The sequence below is a fragment of the Oncorhynchus masou genome, chromosome 32 (assembly GCF_036934945.1).
Source record: "Oncorhynchus masou masou isolate Uvic2021 chromosome 32, UVic_Omas_1.1, whole genome shotgun sequence".
Taxonomy (NCBI): domain Eukaryota; kingdom Metazoa; phylum Chordata; class Actinopteri; order Salmoniformes; family Salmonidae; genus Oncorhynchus; species Oncorhynchus masou.
This window is the reverse complement of record NC_088243.1, coordinates 42720922-42743781: the sequence shown is the minus strand read 5'-3', so window position 1 is coordinate 42743781 and position 22860 is coordinate 42720922. Positions and strand designations below refer to the sequence as shown.

Genomic DNA, 22860 nt, shown 5'->3' with positions numbered 1-22860 from the left:
TGCAAGAATCCATTTACATTTGTATGGTCATTGGTATGGTTTGAGATTGTTCAGGCGTGCTCCGGTGCCACTGTTAGTAATCCACACCTGGATTAGCCTGAGACGCACACAAAAGCATGTAACCGATGTGAAAAAATGTCTGGCTTTTTATCGGTACGTGCTAGTGGGGTTCAATCGGTGACGTCACTCACTCTGAGACCTTGAAATGGTTGTTTCCCTTGCCGAGTTTTTGTGGATTGATGGGTCACGATGCTTCTTGTGTGACAGTGGACGACGTGTTCAGAGGGTCTTTGGTTTGAGCCCAGGAAGCAACACTGTTCGACACTGACACACACACACCTGTCATTCAGCTCACTGCTTCACCCACTCCTCTAGCATTGTGGCACACGAGGTGGTCTAGATTAACTTTATTAAGACCACGTTAAACACATTATTGACAAATCCATTCAATGTTCATTGTAATTGGTTCAGTTAGTATGTACAGGACCAGTCAAAAGTTGACACACCTACTCATTCAAGGTTTTATCTTTATTTTTACTATTTTCTACATTATAGAATAATAGTGACAACATCAAAACTATGAAATAATGTAGTAGTAACCAAAAAATGTAGTAACCAAAAAAATTGTTAAACACATCAAAATGTGTTTTATATTCTTCAAAGTACCCACCCTTGGCCTTGATGACAGCTTTGCACACTCTTGGCATTCTCTCAACCAACTTCACCTGGAATGCTTTTCCAACAGTCTTGAAGGAGTTCCCACATGAGCTGAGCACTTGTTGGCTGCTTTTCCTTCACTCTGCAGTCCAATTCATCCCAAACCATCTCAATTGGGGCGGCAGGTAGCCTAGTGGTTAGAGCGTTGGACTTGTCAGTTCGGGAGATTCGACCTTCCAGTTACAAGGTAAAAATCTGTAATTCTGCCCCTGAACAAGGCAGTTAACCCAATGTTCCTAGGCCGTCATTGAAAATAAGAATTTGTTCTTAACTGACTTGCCTAGTTAAATGAAGGTAAAATAAATAAATTGGGTTGAGGTTGGGTGATTGTGGAGGCCTGGTCATCTGATGCAGCACTCCATCACTCTCTCTCTTGGTCAAATAGCCCTTACACAGCCTGGGGATGTGTTGGTTCATTGTCCTGTTGAAAAATAAATGATAGTCCCACTAATTGCACACCAAATGTGATGGCGTATCGCTGCAGAATGCTGTGGTAGCCATGCTGGTTAAGTGTGCCTTGAATTCTATATAAATCACAGACAGTGTCACCAGCAAAGCACCATCACACCACCACCTCCATGTTTCACGGTGGGAACCACGCATGAGAAGATCATCCGTTCACCTACTCTGTGTCATACAAAGACCTGGAGGTTGGAACCAAAAATCTCAAATTTGGACTTATCAGACCAAAGAACAGATTTCCACCGGTCGAATGTTTCTTGGCCCAAGCAAGTTTCTTCTTCTTATTGGTGTCCTTTAGTAGTGGTTGTTAGGCAGCCATTCGCCCATAGTCAAAATAAAGAAAAACCCTTGAATGAGTAGGTGTGTCCAAACTTTTGACTGGTACTGTATATGGACAAACCAACTCCATGTTAACTCGTATTCGTTCCATTTAATCTCCCATCAGACTGCAAGATCAGAAATGGCAAAACATTAATTTCTGGTTGAGCTCATTGTTCTTGATGTCTGGTCGTTTCAAAATGGATTGTGAATGTAGTAAATGTATAGATAGGCTTAACTTCCATATTGTTCACTAACTAGCACAATAGATGTTTACCTAGCTGTTTATGGAACATTGTCTAGCATTTTATGGTATTTGCATGTCATTTGCAGTTCATGAAAATCCCCATGGAAAATCAATGACCGAAGTAATTTGTTTATTGAGAAGTACTTCTACCAATTAACATTCCCCTTGTCAGTCCCATAGGTTTGTAGCCTAATGCACTGGATTGACCATAGAAATGTAAATACCTATGTATACATTCAATATGGCTGCCGGTCCCTCCATCACAGAGCATAGACTTGAATTGGAATGTCCCTTCTTGTTCTTCATTTTCTATGGGATTGAGAGTTGGATATTGTCTTGTGTTGCCTGTAGGTTTTCTTGGTGCGGAAGGTAACGCCTCCTGACAACAACGAGCTGTACGCCATGAAGGTCCTGAGAAAGGCCACCCTCAAAGGTACACACACACACACGTTTGTTTTTACTGTCCTGTTTTCCCTAACCCCTAAACCTAACCCTAAAATTGCTTTTTTCCTTGTGGGGACCGGTTAAATGTCCCCAACTGTTCGAATGTTCTTTAAATTTTACTATCCTTGTAAGGACTTCTGGTTAGAATGGCGTCGCAGTAGATGGCTGATGTTTTATGGGCTCCTAACCAATTGTGCTATTTTATTTGCATTATTTGTAACTTATTTTGTACATAATGTTTCTGCCACTGTCTCTTATGACTGAAAGAAGCTTCTGGATATCAGAACAGCGATTTAATCACCTGGACAAAGAATTTTTCTTTAACGAGTCGGACGCAAATGGTTTACTTCAGACACCGGATAAGGCCCACATCTGTCATTCACATGAAGAAGAGACAGAGGTATAGGGGGACGTGGGTTGGGGTGCCTTGTAAAGGATCTGACGGCGACTGGGTAATCTGCCTCTGCCATCAGTCCTATTAGCCAACGGGATTTCCTACATTGTAGATGAATAGTGTAGACATCAAAACTTTGAAATAACACACATAGAATCATGTAGTAACCAAAAGTGTTTGACAAATACAAATATATGTAATATTTTAGATTCTTCAGAGTACCCAGCCTTTGCCTTGATTACAGCTTTATTTTATTTTTGTTCCTTTTTTTTTGTAAATACTTTCTTAACACTTATTTTGTATGTAAGCATTTCACTGTAAGGTTGTATTTGGCGCATGTGACTTAACATTTGATTTGGATTTTTACTATCATGGGAAACGATACTGTAGCTACACATTCACGGGATTGAAAACATGTTGTGAACTCACTGAGGCCTCCCACATCAAAAGGACCCTGCTTCGGAGCAAACACGAGTGGTTATGTTCTTAGGGAGGGCTCGTTCGCACCTCTTTCATGTGCAGACATGTAGTTTTTTGCACTTGCTACTCCACGTGTTCTTTTGCTTTACACTTTGCCCCCACACCCCACACACACACACACACACACACACACACACAGTTTTTGTTTTGATCTTGTTTCAAGGCTTTGATAGTGAAGAAATCAACAATTTTTCAGTTGGTGTGTAGCTGTTCTTGTGTGCTGTGGTCTGCTGCTGTGGGATCTAGTCTACACTCGATGTCAACACCCTGACAGTTTCATAGATTAGCGTTTCACTAATTGTGTGGCTGAAATTGGACAAACTTCGGTTTCACATGGCACTCGACGAGGATATTTTCATTATTTGTTTGTCAGATGAATTGATTTAACAATTCTATGGCCTTCAGATGAGCAGTGATGATTTGGTGTTTTTGTATTGAATATATCCCATTAAAATACCAATGGTGGCCTGTTGGCGTTTTATTCAGGTCCTGTCTCAGCCTTAGGCACCCGGTTCCAAACCCATCTGTCACTGAGCCAAGGCTATAGTCAGGTTTTGAGCTAACCTCATGACAGCGCTGACACTGTTGTGCCCCTCACCTCCCACAGTGAGAGACCGGGTGAGGACCAAGATGGAGAGAGACATCCTGGCAGATGTCAACCACCCCTTTGTGGTCAAACTCCACTACGGTGAGTAACGACCAGAGCTAGGTTCAAGAAGTAAAGTATATTAGAAAAAAAACAGTTCTGGTGATAACGCCACGACACCCTAAAGCTGTTAACTTCGCTCGGTGTCGGCGCTCATCAAGGGCGGTCATTGTTTAATTGAAAGGCAACACCTTTCGGTGTTCTAGGTTTGTCAGACAAATGGACTTTTAGCACTACTCCGGACCACCTGTTTGTGTGTATGTGCATCCAGCATTTCAGACGGAGGGAAAGCTCTATCTGATCCTGGACTTTCTGAGAGGAGGCGATCTCTTCACCAGGCTGTCGAAAGAGGTATGTTCTTAGTCTTGTTCCTGATGGACATTTTTTATGTCTCGTTCTCTCTAATCATAATCCTGTCTAGACTCATGTATGTTTTTTCCTGTCTCTTTGTCTCTCTCTCTGTCTCTGTGTGTATCGTTTCCAGGTGATGTTCACAGAGGAGGACGTGAAATTCTACCTAGCAGAGTTGGCCCTGGGCCTGGACCACCTGCATGGCCTGGGAATCATCTACAGGGACCTCAAACCTGAGAAGTAGGTGGAGCCTCAGCGAAGGGCCGCTAGTCCTAGCCAGCTTAGCGTCGCAGCATCACACATCCTAGCATTGCCTTCCGAATATAATAATAAATGCCATGTAGCAGACAATTTTTATCCAAAGCGACTTAATCATATGTGTGCAAACTGAGCATATATTTTACCTATGGGTGGACCCAGTATTATTGTGATGAAAGTGCCATGCTCTACCAACTGAGCTAGAGAGGACGACTTCCTGAGACCTGAGGTGTATTCACTAGGAACAAAACAAAACCAAACGGAAGCAAATAGAACTAATTCAATTTGTCCAATAGAAACTCTTGTTTTCATAGCAAAACACAACTGATTGCAACTATTTTGGACTAAAGAATACGCCCCTTATATGCTATGCTATTGTAGCCCCGACCCACAAATGTCTTGGTTTTGGTGTTCTTTTCTATAGTGAGAGGGACATTGCGAAGCAGAGGACTGTTATATCTTATAGACTTTTATCCATTATATAGAAACCAGAAAATGTCACTGCGGTGTAATTTAGCCCCATAGTGATAACATAAATGAACCCCCATCAGAACTGAGAGGACTGAATGCACAACAAGAGAGATCATCACATCTGGTCTTGAGCAATGGGATCTTAACATATGAGAGGATGAAAAAGCTAGTATGCACAGGCCGGTTAGACACGTTTTTATCTCTTTTGGCATATACAATTTTGATATCCCCTGAATTCACTGAGAGGGGACATGTTGATTTGGCCAGCCCTTTTGCCATTGCATTAAAAAGAAATGTGAAGATGTGCTACTAAGTACTTTTTTTTTCTTGTCTAGAGTTTTTTTTTTTTTTTTACTCTCAAAGTATTCTAGACTCTTAGTGCCAGGTTATTTGTACCAGTCTGTGGTTGTGACATCATTTTTTGTCTACCTCTTTATCCCAACATGATAGTCCAGCACACTAACACCTCTTCTCATTATATTTTCTAGCATTCTACTGGACGAAGAAGGCCATATCAAACTCACAGGTACACCACACACACACACACTTCCCTCCCCCCACACACTTCCCTCCTCCTGTTGACCTTCCCCATTAGTCAGTGAGTCACCAAAGCCATATCTGTCCCTGTGTAGATAACTTCTCTATGTATGAGCCTGTATATCATTATCTAGAAGTTAATTATGTTTCTCCTGCATCTTATCAAGCCTATAATCACTCTCTCCTCTATCGGCTGTTTACCTTTTGGGAGTTCACACACATACACAAGCATCAAAGGTGACCTTGAATATATGTCACGGTGTGATGTATCAACTTCACATGGGGAATATGAATTATGTGGCCTTTGAATACCTGCATGAGTCATGAAGGCATCAGGAAGTGTTACAGAAAGTTTTCCCTGATAATGGCCCTATATAATACCCCACTATATAGGGAATAGGGTGCCATTGCTGATGCACCCTGGGCCCTAGTTGAAGGCTATAGGCTAGTTATAGGTCAAGTCATATGGTTAGGACCTACTCCTGGCCATATCCATAAAGCATAGTGCAAATAATGTACTCTATTCCTGTACAGGTGTAGGATCCTAATTTGATCATCCTGCTCAACAGGAAACGCATACTTGTGGTGTATTGAAGGTTTCTAAAGTTTGTAATTTCCACTTTAAAATTTGACTTGATTTACTCCAAATAAAAATGTATCGTCCCCTACAGAAATGTTGATTTAATTAAAATCAACACAAAAATTTCCTGTTGCTGCAGGATTATTTTCCTGCTGTGAAAAACTGGTCACATTAAGATCCTACACCTGTATGCCTGCCTGTCCACTGTGTATTCATGATGTGTGTTTTTATAATAGCACCGGTAGTTGAATAGTAACTGACTTGTGGTGTTTTCACCCCAGATTTTGGCCTGTGTAAAGAGGCCGTTGACCATGAGAAGAAAGCCTACTCCTTCTGCGGTACGGTGGAGTACATGGCACCAGAGGTGGTGAACAGGCAGGGCCACATCCACAGTGCAGACTGGTGGTCGTTTGGGGTACTGATGGTGAGTCATCGTATCTCATTTCAAATCCAATGTTATTAGTCACATGCACATACATATACAACACCTTACAGTGAAATACTTACAAGCCCCTAGCCAACAATGCAGTTTTAAAAATACAAATAAGAAATAAAAGTAACAAGTAGTTAAAGAGCAGCAGTAAAATAACAATAGCGAGACTATATACAGGGGATACCGGTACAGAGTCAATGTAGCCTGGGTAGGCATTTGATTAGATGTTTAGGAGTCTTATTTTTATTTCACCTTTATTTAACCAGGTAGGCCAGTTGAGAACAAGTTCTCATTTACAACTGGGACCTGGTCAAGATAAAGCAAAGCAGTGCTACAAAAGCAGCAACAACAGAGTTACACATAAACAACGTACAGTCTATAACACATAGAAAATTCAAAAGGCACTCGCACATCTGACCAATCTTTTTGCAGGTGCATGGTAAGTTGGACAAGATGAGGGGGAAAAGGAAACCGCCCACTGCTCTTGATAGTATCACTGATCTTCAATAAGCTTACAGTTTAAGTCGGAAGTTTACGTACACTTAGGTTGGAGTCATTAACTAGTTTTTCAACCACTCCACAAATGTATTGTTAATAAACTTTGGTTTGGCAAGTTGGTTAGGACATCTACTTTGTGCATGACACAAGTCATTTTTCCAACAATTGTTTACAGACAGATTATTTAACGTATAATTGACTGTATCACAATTCCAGTTGGTCAGAAGTTTACATACACTAAGTTGACTGTGCCTTTAAACAGCTTTGAAAATTCCAGAAAATGATGTCATGGCTTTAGAAGCTTCTGATAGGTTAATTGACATCATTTGAGTCAATTGGTGGTGGACCTGTGGATGTATTTCAAGGCCTACCTTCAAACTCAGTGCCTCTTTGCTTGACATCATGGGAAAATCCAAAGAAATCAGCCAAGACCTCAGAAAAATATTGTAGACCTCCACAAGTCTGGTTCATCCTTGGAAGCAATTTCCAAATGCCTGAAGGTACCATGTTCATCTGTACAAACAATAGTACGCAAGTATAAACACCATGGGACCACACAGCCATCATACCGCTCAGGAAGGAAACGTGTTCTGTTTCTTAGAGATGAACGTACTTTGGTGCAAAAAGAACAAATCAATCTCAGAACAGCAGTAAAGGACCTTGTGAAGATGCTGGAGGAAACAGGAACAAAAGTATCTATATCCACAGTAAAACGAGTCCTATATCGACATAACCTAAAAGTCCGCTCAGCGAGGAAGAAGCCACTGCTCCAAAACCGCCATAAAAAAACCTGACTACGGTTTGCAACTGCACATGGGGACAAAGATTGTACTTTTTGGAGAAATGTCCTCTGGTCTGATGAAACAAAAATAGAACTGTTTGGCCATAATGACCATCTTTATGTTTTGGAGGAAAAAGGGGGAGGCTTACAAGCCGAAAAACACCATCCCATGAAGCACAGGGGTGGCAGCATCATGTTGTGGGGGTTCTTTGCTGCAGGAGTGACTGGTGCATTTCACAAAATAGATGGCATCATGAGGTAGGAAAATGATGTGGATATATTGAAGCAACATCTCAATACCACAGTCAGGAAGTTAAAGCTTGGTCGCAAATGGGTCTTCCAAATGGACAATGACTTCAAGCATACTTAGAAAGTTGTGGCACATTGTCTTAAGGACAACAATGTCAAGGTATTGGAGTGGCCATCAAAGCCCTGACCTCAATCCTATAGAAAATGTGTGGGCAGAAGTGAAAAAGCATGTGCGAGCAAAGAGGCCTACAAACCTGACTCAGTTGCACCAGCTCTGTCAGGGGGAATGTTCAAAATTCACCCAACTTATTGTGGGAAGCTTGTGGAAGGCTACCTGAAACATTTGACCTAAGTTAAACAATTTAAAGGCAACGCTACCAAATACTAATTGAGTGTATGTAAACGTCTGACCCACTGGGAATGTGATGAAAGAAATGAAAGCTGAAATAAATCATTCTCTCTTCTATTATTGTGACATTTCACATTCTTAAAATAAAGTGGTGATCCTAACTGACCTAAGACAGGGAATTTGTATTAGGATTAAATGTCAGAAATTGGAAAAAACTGAGTTTTTAAATGTATTTGCCTAAGTTGTATCTGCCTCACGGCCTTCGTCAGAGCACGATAGAGACGTCTATGTACAGTATGTGCAAATGTAGAAGAGTAGGGAGGTAAGGCAATAAATAGGCCATAGAGGCAAAATTATTACAATTTAGCATTAACACTGGAGTGATAAATGTGCAAATGATGATGTGCAAAAGAGCAAGAGGATAAGTAACAATATGGGGATGAGGTAGTTGGGTGTGTTATTTACAGATTGTCTGTGTACAGGTACAGTAAGCTGCTCTGACAGCTGATGCTTAAAGTTAGAGAGGGAGATATTAGACTCCAGCTTCAGTTATTTTTGCTATTTGTTCCAGAGTTTGGAAGGTGGCCAAAGGAGGTGTTGGCGTTGGGGATGACCAGTGAATTATACCTGCTGGAGTGAAGGAGGCTTTGTTGCGAAGTAGGAAGCCAATTCTAGATTTAATTTTGGATTGGAGATGCTTAATGTGAGTCTGGAAGGAGAGTTTACAGTCTAACCAGACACCTAGGTATTTGTAGTTGTCCACATATTCTAAGTCGGAACCGTCCAGAGTAGTGAGATGCTGGACGGGCGGGCAGGTGGGCATCGATTGGTTGAAGAGCATGCATTTAAATTTAACTTGCATTTAAGAGCAGTTTGAGGCCACGGAAGGAGAGTTGTATGGCATTGAACCTCGTCTGGAGGTTAGTTAACACAGTGTCCAAAGAAGGGCCAGAAGTATACAGAATGGTGTTGTCTGCGTAGAGGTGGATTAGAGAATCACCAGCAGCAAGAGCGACATTATTGATATTTACAGAGAAAAGAGTCAGCCCGTGGATTGAACCTTGTGGCACCCCCATAGAGACTGCCAGAGGCCCGGACAACAGGCCCTCCGATTTAACACACTGAACTCTTATCTGAGAAGTAGTTGGTGAACCAGGCGAGTCATTTGAGAAGCCAAGGCTGTTGAGTCTGCCGAAAATAATGTGTTGATTGACAGTCGAAAGCCTTGGCCAGGTCGATGAATACAGCTGCACAGTATTGTCTCTTATCGATGGCGGTTATGATATTGTTTAGGACCTCGAGCGTGGCTGAGGTGCACCTATGACCAGCTCGGAAACCAGATGGTGGGATTCGAAATGGTCTTGATCTGTTTGTTAACTTGGCTTTCGAATATTTTAGAAAGACAGGGCAGGATGATATAGGTCTATAACAGTTTGGGTCTAGAGTATCTCCCCCTTTGAAGAGGGGGATGACCGTGGAAGCTTTCCGATCTTTGGGGATCTCAGACGATACGAAAGAGGTTGAATAGGCTAGTAATAGGGGTCGCAACAATTTTGGCTGATCATTTTAGAAAGAGAGGGTCCAGATTGTCTAACCCAGCTGATTTGTAGGGATTTAGATTTTGCAGCTCTTTCAGAACATCATTTGTCTGGATTTGGGTGAAGGAGAAGCGTGGGGGAGCTTGGGGAAGTTGCTGCAGGGGGTGCTGAGATGTTGGCCGGAGTAGGGGTAGCCAGGTGAAAAGCATGGCCAGCCGTAGAGAAATGCTTATTTAAATGATCGATTATTGTAGATTTATCGGTGGTGACAGTGTTTCCTATCCTAGCTTGGAGGAGGTGCTCTCATTCTCCATGGACTTTAGTGTTCCAAAACTTTTTGCAATTAGTGCTACAGGATGCAAATTTCTGTTTTGGAAAGCTAAGTCAAGCTTTCTCAAACTGACTGAGTATATTGGTTCCTGACTTCCCTGAAAAGTTGCATATTGCGGGAGCTATTCGATGCAAATGCAGAACGCCACAGGATGGTTTTGTGCTGGTCAAGGGCAGTCAAGTCTGGAGTGAACCAAGGGCTATATCTGTTCTTAATTCTACATTTAAGATGATCAGGAAAGCACTTTTTAAAGAACAACCAGGCATCCTCTACTGACGAGATGAGGTCAATATCCTACCAGGATACCCTCGCCAGGTCGATTAGAAAGGCCTGCTCGCTGAAGTGTTAGAGAGCGTTTGACAGTGATGAGGGGTGGTTGTTTGACAGCAGACCCATTACGCACGCAGGCAATGAGGCAGTGATCGCTGAGATCCTGGTTGAATACCGTAGAGGTGTATTTGGAGGGCAAGTTGGTCAGGATGATATCTAAGAGTGTGCCACTGGTTACGGATTTAGGGTTGTACCTGGTAGTTTCCTTGATAATTTGTGTGCGATTGAGGACATCTAGCTTAGATTGTAGGACAGCTGGGGGCTGAAGGGAGTCTATAGCAAGCCGCAACGGTGTTTCTGGAAAGGTGGATTTTTAAAAGTAGAAGCTTGAATTGTTTGGGCACAGACCTGGATAGTATCATGGCTTGCGGGTAGAAGCTGTTTAGAAGCCTCTTGGACTTGGCGCTCCGGTACCGCTTGCTGTGCGGTAGCAGAGAGAACTATGACTAGGGTGGCTGGAGTCTTAGACTATTTTTAGGGCCTTCCTCTGACACCGCCTGGTATAGAGGTCCTGGATGGCAGGAAGCTTGGCCCCAGTGATTGGGCCGTACGCATTACACCCTCTGTAAGGCCTTGCCGGAGGCCGAGCAGTTGCCATACCAGGCAGTGATGCAACCAGTCAGGATACTCTCGATGGTGCAGCTGTAGAACCTTTTTGAGGATCTGAGGACCCGTGACAAATCTGTTCACTCTCCTGAAGGGGAATAGGTTTTGTCATTTCCTCTTTACGACTGTCTTTTGTGCTTGGACCATGTTCGTTTGTTGATGATGTGGACACCAAGGAACTTGAAGCTCTCAATCTCCTCCACTACAGCCCTGTTGATGAGAATGGGGGTGTACTCGGTCCTCCTTTTCCTGTGGTCCACAATCATCTCCTTTGTCTTGATCACGTTGAGGGAGAGGTTGTCCTGGCACCACATAACGAGGTCTCTGGGGTCATATTCATTAGTCCACAACAGAGTAAAACGCTTTGCAAATGAAAATTATCATTAGTTTGACAACTTCAGGTAGTTCCTTCCTGTATCTGTTTTCTTCCATTTGGACACAACCCTTGTAATGCAGACAATCAAACAAACATGAATATGATGTGTGTGTTTACGTCAGAGCCCTAGAATAGAATTGAATGTCAAAGGCATGGTTTTTTTTTTAAATATGGTGGTTGTATTTGTTTCACAGTTTGAGATGCTGACTGGATCGCTACCGTTCCAAGGAAAGGACCGCAAAGAGACCATGAACCTGATCCTCAAGTAAGTAGACACAATCACAGGCTAGTGTCTGTATGCAGTTAACCCACTCCTCCCCAGACGCCGATGACGTGGATGTCGATTAAGGCAGCCCCCCCCCATACCTCTTTTATTCAGAGGGGTTGAGTTAAATGAGGAAGACACATTTCAGTTGAGTGCATCCATTTGTACAACTGACTAGGTATCCCCCTTTCCCTTTTCCTTAATTATCAGGCCCCGGATCCACCAAGCGTCTGAGTGCTGATCTAGAATCTGTCCATATAATCTTATTCATTATGATCTAAAAGACAAAATCCAGCCTAGATCAGCACTCGTACTCTGAGACACTTTGTGGATATGGGCCCAGAGTTCTACTACATTAAACAAACATATAAACGCAACATGTAAAGTGTTGGTTGTATGAGCTGAAATAAAAAATCCCAGAAATGTTATGTACGCACAAAAAGTGTGTTTCTCTCAATGTTTGCACAAATTTGTTTACAACCATGTTACTGAGCGTTTCTCCTTTGCCAGGATAATCCATTTCAAGAAGCTGATTTAAACAGCATGATCATTACACAGGTGCCCCTTGTGCTGGGGACAATAAAAGGCCACTCTAAAACGTGCAGTTTTGTCAAACAACACAATGCCACAGATGTCTCAAGTTTTTATGGAGTGTGCAATTGGCGTGCTGACTGCAGGAATTTCCACCAGAGCTCTTGCCAGAGATTGAAATTGGAAATTGTTACAGGCTGTATATTTATTTAGCCTGGTTGAACCAGACTGAAAGCTTCGTTCAGGAAAACAATGGTGAACGTTCCGCAGCGTTGAATCTGGATAAGGCAGGCTACTATTTATTAGCCTTTTGGATATAACAATGTCTCCCCCTGCAGGGCAAGATTGGGAATGCCCCAGTTCCTGAGTTCAGAGGCCCAAAGTCTCCTCAGAGCTCTGTTCAAGAGGAACCCCACCAACAGACTGGGTGAGTTGTCCGTAACTATACAGTATGTTTTTACCCACTAGCTAATGACAAGCTAATTACAGTGGTTGTTCCACTAGGAGAGTAATTACTTTGGTATAATAAGGCTTATTTTATGTTAAAAGCATAGAGCTCTTGCGTAGGTTGTATGCAGTAATCCATACAAATGGTGTGATTGGTTGGACAGGGTCGGGGGCGGACGGTGCAGAGGAGATCAAACGCCACGCTTTCTTCTCCACCATAGACTGGAATGTGAGTGGCACCTCTTCCGACACCTCATACTTCAGTTCCATCAGATTATCATTCAATTGGCATTTTAGAAGGAGCCATGTTCTTCAGTAATTCCCAAATCGCCATTACTTTAGCCTGGGGTGAAAGTAAGCCGGTCCGCAACCGAGTACCGGTAAAATAAATAGCGGGGGGAAACGCTGTACCGATAAAACATCAATCACAATAATTTCAAGAAAAATGGCAAGAAAATTGTAGTCTATTGCACCATTTATTATTACCGCCTGTCCGTTCAATGAGACATTGGCAAATGGAGTTGAAACGGGTGGTATACGCTCCAAAATGCAGTGTGGTTCGACGTGAACGCTGAATGAATTTTTGCAAAGACAGAGATGACTCACCAAGACGTGCACAAGCCAGCAAGACGCCTCAATCAGGCCACCAGAATAAGCCTAGTGTGACAATCGCTGAATGTCATTACACTTTTTGGTGTTTTGTGAACAATGTCTCTTTCTATTCTGTAAATGGCAGGTGCACCGTGCACTGTTTGAATGCTGGGATTAGTTTAGAGTGGAGGAACATGCACAGGGAGCCCACTGTTTTAATGCTGGGATTAGTTTAGAGTGGAGGAACATGCACAGGGAGCCCACTGTTTTAATGCTGGGATTAGTTTAGAGTGGAGGAACATGCACAGGGAGCCCACTGTTTGAATGCTGGGATTAGTTTAGAGTGGAGGAACATGCACAGGGAGCCTACTGTTTGAATGCTGGGATTAGTTTAGAGTGGAGGAACATGCACAGGGAGCCCACTGTTTTAATGCTGGGATTAGTTTAGAGTGGAGGAACATGCACAGGGAGCCCACTGTTTGAATGCTGGGATTAGTTTAGAGTGGAGGAACATGCACAGGGAGCCTACTGTTTGAATGCTGGGATTAGTTTAGAGTGGAGGAACATGCACAGGGAGCCCACTGTTTGAAGTGATTTGTTTGACAATCAGATGAAAAGCATCATGACTGGTGGTGCTTATACCACATTAGGTAATGCTGCACATTTTTACAGTTAAAAAGGACATTTATCCTATTAGACCCATAAAATAGCTTGTGCACAAAGGTCCCGTACCTGTTAGAAATGAAGTCTACAGTACTTTCACCCCAGGTTTGAACCTCTTCAGAAACTATTTGAACCCTTTCAGAAACTGTTCCGGCGAGAAATCCATCCCCCGTTCAAGCCGGCGGTAGCCCGACCGGACGACACCTTCTACTTTGACTCAGAGTTCACCTCCCGCACACCCAAAGGTACGAGGTTACCGTTGACGAGAGTAACTTGTCCTAGCATGACAACAGACCAGGTCTGACTGAATCAGACCACACTCTATCATATCAATGGTAACGAGATGTGAAAGCGGTAGCAATCCTAAAATGGTTGCTATTTGTACGTTGCTTACATTGCCTTGGAGCAAGGCAGTCTATCATGAAGTGTGTGTGTGTGCCTGTGTATAAGACCTTGTGCTCTCTCTGACCTCTCCCCAGACTCCCCAGGCGTTCCACCCAGTGCCGGAGCTCACCAGCTCTTCCGGGGCTTCAGCTTTGTCGCCCCGGCGATGCTGGAGGAGGAGGGATCATTGGAGCCTGCCAAGCCTGCACCACACCCAGTGGTTCAGGTCAGCTGTCAGTCACAGATGGGGCAAAGCCACTCAGCCCCTCCCATATCTCCTATAAGAATAATAGAAGGTTACATATATATTCCCACAATTTGTTTCAAACCGAATACAAGAAAGAATCCAGAGAGCTCTCCCACACACAGCCAGATTTTGGGGCCAGTTTCCCTGTTCCGATTAAGCCTTAGACTGGACTAACAATCTATGTCAACAGAGTTTTTCCATTGTGCAAGCTTTTCAAATCAAATTTTATTTGTCACATGCGCCGGATACAACAGGTGTAGATCTTACCCGCGAAATGCTTACTTACAAAAATAGTTAATAAAATATTCACTAAATAAACTAAAGTTTTTAAATAATCTAATCAATCAAAAAGTAACAAATGTACATAACAATAACGAGACTATATACAGGAAGTACCGGTACCGAGTCAATGTGTGGGGGTACAGGTCAGTTGAGGTAATTTGTAAAGGGACTATGCATAGATAATAAACAGCAAGTAGTAGCAGTGTAATAACAAGAGGGGAGTCAATGTAAATAGTCCGGGTGGCCATTAGATTAGTTTAGTTGTTCAGCAGTCGTATGGCTTGGGGGTAGAAGCTGTTTAGAAGCCTCTTGGACCTAGACTTGGCACTCTGGTACGGCTTGCCGTGTGGTAGCAGAGAGTCTATGACTTGTGTGGCCTGGAGTCTTTGACCATTTTTGGGGCATTCCTCTGACACAGCCTAGAATATAGGTCCTGGATGTCAGGAGGCTTGGCCCCAGTGACGTACTGGGCCGTACGCACTACCCTCTGTAGCGCCTTGCGGTCAGATGCAGAGCAGTTGCCATACCAGGCAGTGATGCAACCGGTCAGGATGCTCTCGATGTTGCAGCTGTAGAACCTTATGAGGATACTAGGACCCATGCCAAATCTTTTCACTCTCCTGAGGGGAAAAGGGTGTCGCGCCCTCTTCACGACTGTCTTGGTGTGTTTGGACTATAATAGTTTGTTGATGTGGACACCAAGGAACTTAACGCCACTTCAGTCCTGTTGATGTTAATGGGGGTCTGTTCGGCCCTCCTTTTCATGTAGTCCACGATCAGCTCCTTTGTCTTACTCACATTGAGAGGTTGCCAGGTCTCTGACCTCCTCCCTCTAGGCTGTCTCATCGTTGTTGTTGATCAGGCCTACCACTTGTGTCGCAGCAAACTTAATTTTGGTGTTGGTGTTGTGCTTGGCCACGCAGTCATGGGTGAAGAGGGAGTACAGGATTGGACTGGGCACACACCCCTGAGGGGCCCCAGTGTTAAGGATCAGCGTGGCAGATGTGTTGTTACCTACCCTTATCAACTGGGGCGGCAAGTCGGGAAGTCCAGGGTCCAGTTGCAGAGGTAGGTGTTTAGTCTTAGGGTCCTTAGCTTAGTGCCCACAAAGCTCATCACTATGGTGTTGAACGCTGAGCTGTAGTCAATGAAAAGCATTCTCACGTAGGTGTTTCTTTTGTCCAGGTGGGACAGGGCAGTGTGGAGTGCAATCGAGATTGCGTCATCTGTGGATCTGTAGGGGGCGGTATGTGATTTTTTTTTTTTTGGAGTGGGTCTAGGGATTCTGGCATGATGGTGTTGATGTGAGCCATGACCAGCCTTTCAAACCACTTCATGGCTACTGTTGTGAGTGCTATGGGGTGGTAATCATTTAGGCAGGTTACCTTTGCTTTCTTGGGTACAGGGATTATGGTGGTCTGTTTGAAACATGTTGGTATTACAGACTCGGCCATAGAGAGGTTGACAAAGTCAGTGAAATCACTTGCCAGTTGGTCTGTGCATGCTTTGAGTACACATCCTGGTAATCTGTCTGTCCGCGGCTTGTTAACCTGTTTAAAGGTCTTTCTCACATCTGCTACGGAGAGTGTGATCACACAGTCGTCCGGAACCGCTGGTGCTCTCATGCATGCTTCGGTGTTGCTTGCCTATAAGCGAGCGTAAAAAGCATTTAGCTCGTCTGGTAGGCTCGTGTCACTAGACAGCTCGCGGCTGGGTTTCCCGTTGTAGTCTAATAGTTATCAAGCCCTGCCACATCCGATGAGCGTCCGAGCCGGTGTAGTAGGATTCATTCTTAGTCTTGTTTTGACACTTTGCCTGTTTGATGGTTCGTCGGAGGGCATAGCGGGATTTCTTATATTCAACCGGATTAGTGTTCTGCTCCTTGAAAGTGGCATGCTCTAGCTTTTAGCTCAGTGTGGTAGTTGCCTGTAATCCATGGCTTCTGGTTGGGAAATGTTTGTACGGTCACTTTGGGGACGACGAAGTCGATGCACTTATTGATCACGCCGATGATACATATGGAATCATACATCATTCCATATGTATTATTTCATAGTTTTGATAGTCTTCACCACTATTCTACAATGTAAAAATAAAGAAAAACCCTGGAATGAGTAGGTATTCAAATGTGTTCAGGACAAATCCAATTAACCTAAATAGCACTGTAACAGTAATCAAAATGCAATCTATACGCATGTACACTGGAAGAATTTCAGACAAGATATACTAAGAATGATATGTAGGGCAGTAGATATTACATTGAGCCATGTCAAGTGTATATTTGTGTGTGTGTGTATGTATAAATATGTGGGGTGTATAAACAGTGGTGGTGCGTGGGTAAAATCACTGGGGAAGCCAAGCCAGGAAAAAATTGCCATATTACAAACCATGTGTTGTGATAATAGTGTTGTTTGCACAACAATCTGTTCATTCATATACCTTGCCACCATGATATATAGGCCTAAAGGCCAAGACAAGAAGACCCAGTGGCAGTAATAAATACAACCACACCTTTGTTTCATCACAAAACCGGAGAGCAACCTCTATCCAGTGTTGTCCACAAAGCATGTAACAAACAGTTACATGACCTACAGCATGGTCAAGCAAGTTAAAGTTTTCAACATTTTTGGACCGCTAAACAACTATTGATGTAGAACCACGGAGAGTTACCGCAAGTCTCAAAGAAAACAGGAGCTGCCTCCACTATTCCAGCACCATTTCAACTTCAACATTTCTTCATCAATGCTTAGTCAACTAAAAGAGACCAGAAACTATTTAGTCCAATCAACATAAGATAGTGTGCTCCAAAAGTATTGGGACAGTGACACTTTTTTTTTTGTTGCTCTGTACTTCAGCACTTTGGATTTGAAATTATACAATGACTATGTAGTTACAGTGCAGACTGTCAGCTTTAATTTGAGGGTATTTTCAACCATATCTTGTGTGCCAGGACCATTCAGTTGCGCTCACTCAGTTTAGCTCAACGCTGATTGGCTACTGTTTTATATATTTTTTTTAAATGATTAAGGGAGGACATATGCTTGATGGCATTCAATGCTGCGGGCGGCAAAAATATCATACTCGTTTTGACCAGACAGCATTAGATAGATGGGCTACACATACTGAGACGGGGATGGGCTACACATACTGAGACGGGGGTGCTGTTTCGCTTGCTTTTTCCGTGAGATACATTCAGCCTCTTGCAAACTGAAGGAAAATTATGAAACCGATAGACGAGAGAGACATTTTATTGATTTTTGTCCATTTTTGGGGCAAGCCTGGCTTCCCTTTGGCATCCATGAATACAGTATAACTAAATACAAAGAAGAAATATTATAATGAGTTATGTCTTGAATGCAGTATTTACAGTAAACACTCAGTGTGAAATGGTAAGTGTCCAGTGGTTCAATGTCTCTATGACATGGGACAGTAGCGTTGGCTATGTGCGTGTGTGTGTGCGTGCATCACCTGGTAGATAGCTAGTGATGGCTGTTCAACAGTCTGATGCCTGGTAATAGAAGCTGTTTTTTTTTCTTCTCTCAGTCTTGGCACTGATGCACCTGTACTGTGTCTGTCTGCCAGACGGTAGCCGAGTGAACAGTCCGTAGCTCGGTTGACTGAGGTCCTTAATGGAATGGGGTGTGGCTGTGTGGGCGAATATTAAATACAACAGTTGTAGTCTTGCTACGCCATGATGTCCTGTGTATAAATCGTGTATATATATATTTTTTTTATTTTCTTTGCATATATTTTTGTTTTTCTTAACTTCAACATTACTCTCCTCCAATCTGCCACACCCAATGTGGTATGGATCTGCTATTTTCTTCACATTTAGACCCGAAAACCCCCCAACAGAAGCTAGCCAGCTAACTAGCTTATTAGTCATCTAGCCACGGCTAGCGGTCATCAGCTACCTTTAGCCCAGACAACTCTTGCCAGTTTGCACAGCTCAACTCAAAGCAGAGCAAATCGGACGTATTTTTCTCCATATCTCCGGATTCCTACCGCAAGCTCTGAACCTTTTTCACCTGGATCATCGCAGCTAGCTGCTATCAGAGTGGCCATTCCTGGCTAACGTCTCTGTCCCGAAGCAAGAACCAACTAGGCTGGAGCTAGCCGTTGCTAGGTCCATCTCCCGGCTAGCCGAAGAGGTCCATCAGCCAGTCCTTGGGCTACAATACCCATTTTGCCAATTGCCCTGGACCCCCGCCTACTCATCATGACTCGACTACCGACGTAATTCGCCCAAGGGTTTTTTTTCCAACTGGCTCCTCCGACGCGACGTCTCCTGAATGCCCATCTGCTAGCCGTGGCCCGCTAGCTGTCTAGAGCATATCGGACTGTTAGCTTAAGAGGCCCATCGGACAATTTCTTAGCCCACTATACCTATTTTGCCAATTGGCCTGGACCCTTTTACTACACGGAGCCCTGCTGATCCACGACGACACAGCACGAGGGGGCAACAACTGACTTATTCTGTCACGACGTTCCTCTAACGCCCTTCTGCTAGCTTGCTAGCCCCGGCCCGTTAACATTTAACATTACATTTAAGTCATTTAGCAGACGCTCTTATCCAGAGCGACTTACAAATTGGTGAATTCACCTTCTGACATCCAGTGGAACAGCCACTTTACAATAGTGCATCTAAATCATTAAGGGGGGTGGTGAGAAGGATTACTTATCCTATCCTAGGTATTCCTTGAAGAGGTGGGGTTTCAGGTGTCTCCGGAAGGTGGTGATTGACTCCGCTGTCCTGGCGTCGTGAGGGAGTTTGTTCCACCATTGGGGGGCCAGAGCAGCGAACAGTTTTGACTGGGCTGAGCGGGAACTGTACTTCCTCAATGGTAGGGAGGCGAGCAGGCCAGAGGTGGATGAACGCAGTGCCCTTGCTTGGGTGTAGGGCCTGATCAGAGCCTGGAGGTACTGCGGTGCCGTTCCCCTCACAGCTCCGTAGGCAAGCACCATGGTCTTGTAGCGGATGCGAGCTTCAACTGGAAGCCAGTGGAGAGAGCGGAGGAGCGGGGTGACGTGAGAGAACTTGGGAAGGTTGAACACCAGACGGGCTGCGGCGTTCTGGATGAGTTGTAGGGGTTTAATGGCACAGGCAGGGAGCCCAGCCAACAGCGAGTTGCAGTAATCCAGACGGGAGATGACAAGTGCCTGGATTAGGACCTGCGCCGCTTCCTGTGTGAGGCAGGGTCGTACTCTGCGGATGTTGTAGAGCATGAACCTACAGGAACGGGCCACCGCCATGATGTTGGTTGAGAACGACAGGGTGTTGTCCAGGATCACGCCAAGGTTCTTAGCGCTCTGGGAGGAGGACACAATGGAGTTGTCAACCGTGATGGCGAGATCATGGAACGGGCAGTCCTTCCCGGGAGGAAGAGCAGCTCCGTCTTGCCGAGGTTCAGCTTGAGGTGGTGATCCGTCATCCACACTGATATGTCTGCCAGACATGCAGAGATGCGATTCGCCACCTGGTCATCAGAAGGGGGAAAGGAGAAGATTAATTGTGTGTCGTCTGCATAGCAATGATAGGAGAGACCATGTGAGGTTATGACAGAGCCAAGTGACTTGGTGTATAGCGAGAATAGAAGAGGGCCTAGAACAGAGCCCTGGGGGACACCAGAGGTGAGAGCGCGTGGCGAGAAGACAGATTCTCGCCACGCCACCTGGTAGGAGCGACCTGTCAGGTAGGACGCAATCCAAGCGTGGGCCGCGCCGGAGATGCCCAACTCGGAGAGGGTGGAGAGGAGGATCTGATGGTTCACAGTATCGAAGGCAGCCGATAGGTCTAGAAGGATGAGAGCAGAGGAGAGAGAGTTAGCTTTAGCAGTGCGGAGCGCCTCCGTGATGCAGAGAAGAGCAGTCTCAGTTGAATGACTAGTCTTGTAACCTGACTGATTTGGATCAAGAAGGTCATTCTGAGAGAGATAGCGGGAGAGCTGGCCAAGGACGGCACGTTCAAGAGTTTTGGAGAGAAAAGAAAGAAGGGATACTGGTCTGTAGTTGTTGACATCGGAGGGATCGAGTGTAGGTTTTTTCAGAAGGGGTGCAACTCTCGCTCTCTTGAAGACGGAAGGGACGTAGCCAGCGGTCAGGGATGAGTTGATGAGCGAGGTGAGGTAAGGGAGAAGGTCCCCGGAAATGGTCTGGAGAAGAGAGGAGGGGATAGGGTCAAGCGGGCAGGTTGTTGGGCGGCCGGCCGTCACAAGAAGCGAGATTTCATCTGGAGAGAGAGGGGAGAAAGAGGTCAGAGCACAGGGTAGGGCAGTGTGAGCAGAACCAGCGGTGTCGTTTGACTTAGCAAACGAGGATCGGATGTCGTCGACCTTCTTTTCAAAATGGTTGACGAAGTCATCTGCAGAGAGGGAGGAGGGGGGAGGGGGAGGAGGATTCAGGAGGGAGGAGAAGGTGGCAAAGAGCTTCCTAGGGTTAGAGGCAGATGCTTGGAATTTAGAGTGGTAGAAAGTGGCTTTAGCAGCAGAGACAGAGGAGGAAAATGTAGAGAGGAGGGAGTGAAAGGATGCCAGGTCCGCAGGGAGGCGAGTTTTCCTCCATTTCCGCTCGGCTGCCCGGAGCTCTGTTCTGTGAGCTCGCAATGTGTCGTCGAGCCACGGAGCGGGAGGGGTGGACCGAGCCGGCCTGGAGGATAGGGGACATAGAGAGTCAAAGGATGCAGAAAGGGAAGAGAGGAGGGTTGAGGAGGCAGAATCAGGAGAAAGGTTGGAGAAGGTATGAGCAGAGGGAAGAGATGATAGGATGGAAGAGGAGAGAGTAGCGGGGGAGAGAGAGCGAAGGTTGGGACGGCGCGATACCATCCGAGTAGGGGAAGTGTTGGATGAGAGCGAGAGGGAAAAGGATACAAGGTAGTGGTCGGAGACTTGGAGGGGAGTTGCAATGAGGTTAGTGGAAGAACAGCATCTAGTAAAGATGAGGTCGAGCGTATTGCCTGCCTTGTGAGTAGGGGGGGAGGTGAGAGGGTGAGGTCAAAAGAGGAGAGGAGTGGAAAGAAGGAGGCAGAGAGGAATGAGTCAAAGGTAGACGTGGGGAGGTTAAAGTCGCCCAGGACTGTGAGAGGTGAGCCGTCCTCAGGAAAGGAGCTTATCAAGGCATCAAGCTCATTGATGAACTCTCCGAGGGAACCTGGAGGGCGATAAATGATAAGGATGTTAAGCTTGAAAGGGCTGGTAACTGTGACAGCATGGAATTCAAAGGAGGCGATAGATAGATGGGTAAGGGGAGAGAGCGAGAATGACCACTTGGGAGAGATGAGGATCCCGGTGCCACCACCCCGCTGACCGGAAGCTCTCGGGGTGTGCGAGAACACGTGGGCGGACGAAGAGAGAGCAGTAGGAGTAGCAGTGTTATCTGTGGTGATCCATGTTTCCGTCAGTGCCAGGAAGTCGAGGGACTGGAGAGAGGCATAGGCTGAGATGAACTCTGCCTTGTTGGCCGCAGATCGGCAGTTCCAGAGGCTACCGGAGACCAGGAACTCCACGTGGGTCGTGCGCGCTGGGACCACCAGATTAGGGTGGCCGCGGCCACGCGGTGTGGAGCGTTTGTATGGTCTGTGCAGAGAGGAGAGAACAGGGATAGATAGACACATAGTTGACAGGGTACAGAAGAGGCTACGCTAATGCAAAGGAGATTGGAATGACAAGTGGACTACACGTCTCGAATGTTCAGAAAGTTAAGCTTACGTAGCAAGAATCTTATTGACTAAAATGATTGAAATGATACAGTACTGCTGGAGTAGGCTAGCTGGTAGTGGCTGCGATGTTGACACTACACTAATCAAGTCGTTCCGTCGAGTGTAATAGTTTCTACAGTGCTGCTATTTGGGGGCTAGCTGGCTAGCTAGCAGGTTGATTGCATTACGTTACCTTAAAAGAACGACAATAGCTGGCTAGCTAACCTAAAAAATCGCTCTAGGCTACACAATTGTCTTAGATACAAAGACGGCTATGTAGCTAGCTAGCTACGATCAAACAAAACAAACCGTTGTACTGTAATAGTTACTACAGTGCTGCTATTCGGGGGCTAGCTGGCTA

The 22860-nt window shown here is 45.0% G+C and overlaps 1 protein-coding gene across 4 annotated transcripts in view; it reads left to right on the top strand.

Moving 5' to 3' along the window:
• LOC135526092 (ribosomal protein S6 kinase 2 alpha) overlaps positions 1–22860 on the top strand; it is a 109218-nt gene that overhangs the window by 70274 nt on the left and 16084 nt on the right. For all 4 annotated transcript variants that reach the window (XM_064954187.1, XM_064954189.1, XM_064954188.1 and 1 more), the window contains 11 exons: positions 2096–2177; positions 3670–3750; positions 3980–4059; positions 4193–4299; positions 5277–5314; positions 6187–6329; positions 11591–11661; positions 12531–12619; positions 12804–12868; positions 14036–14138; positions 14373–14503. In XM_064954187.1, the coding sequence (XP_064810259.1) occupies positions 2096–2177; positions 3670–3750; positions 3980–4059; positions 4193–4299; positions 5277–5314; positions 6187–6329; positions 11591–11661; positions 12531–12619; positions 12804–12868; positions 14036–14138; positions 14373–14503 (990 nt within the window). The remainder of the gene's footprint in view (positions 1–2095; positions 2178–3669; positions 3751–3979; positions 4060–4192; positions 4300–5276; positions 5315–6186; positions 6330–11590; positions 11662–12530; positions 12620–12803; positions 12869–14035; positions 14139–14372; positions 14504–22860) is intronic.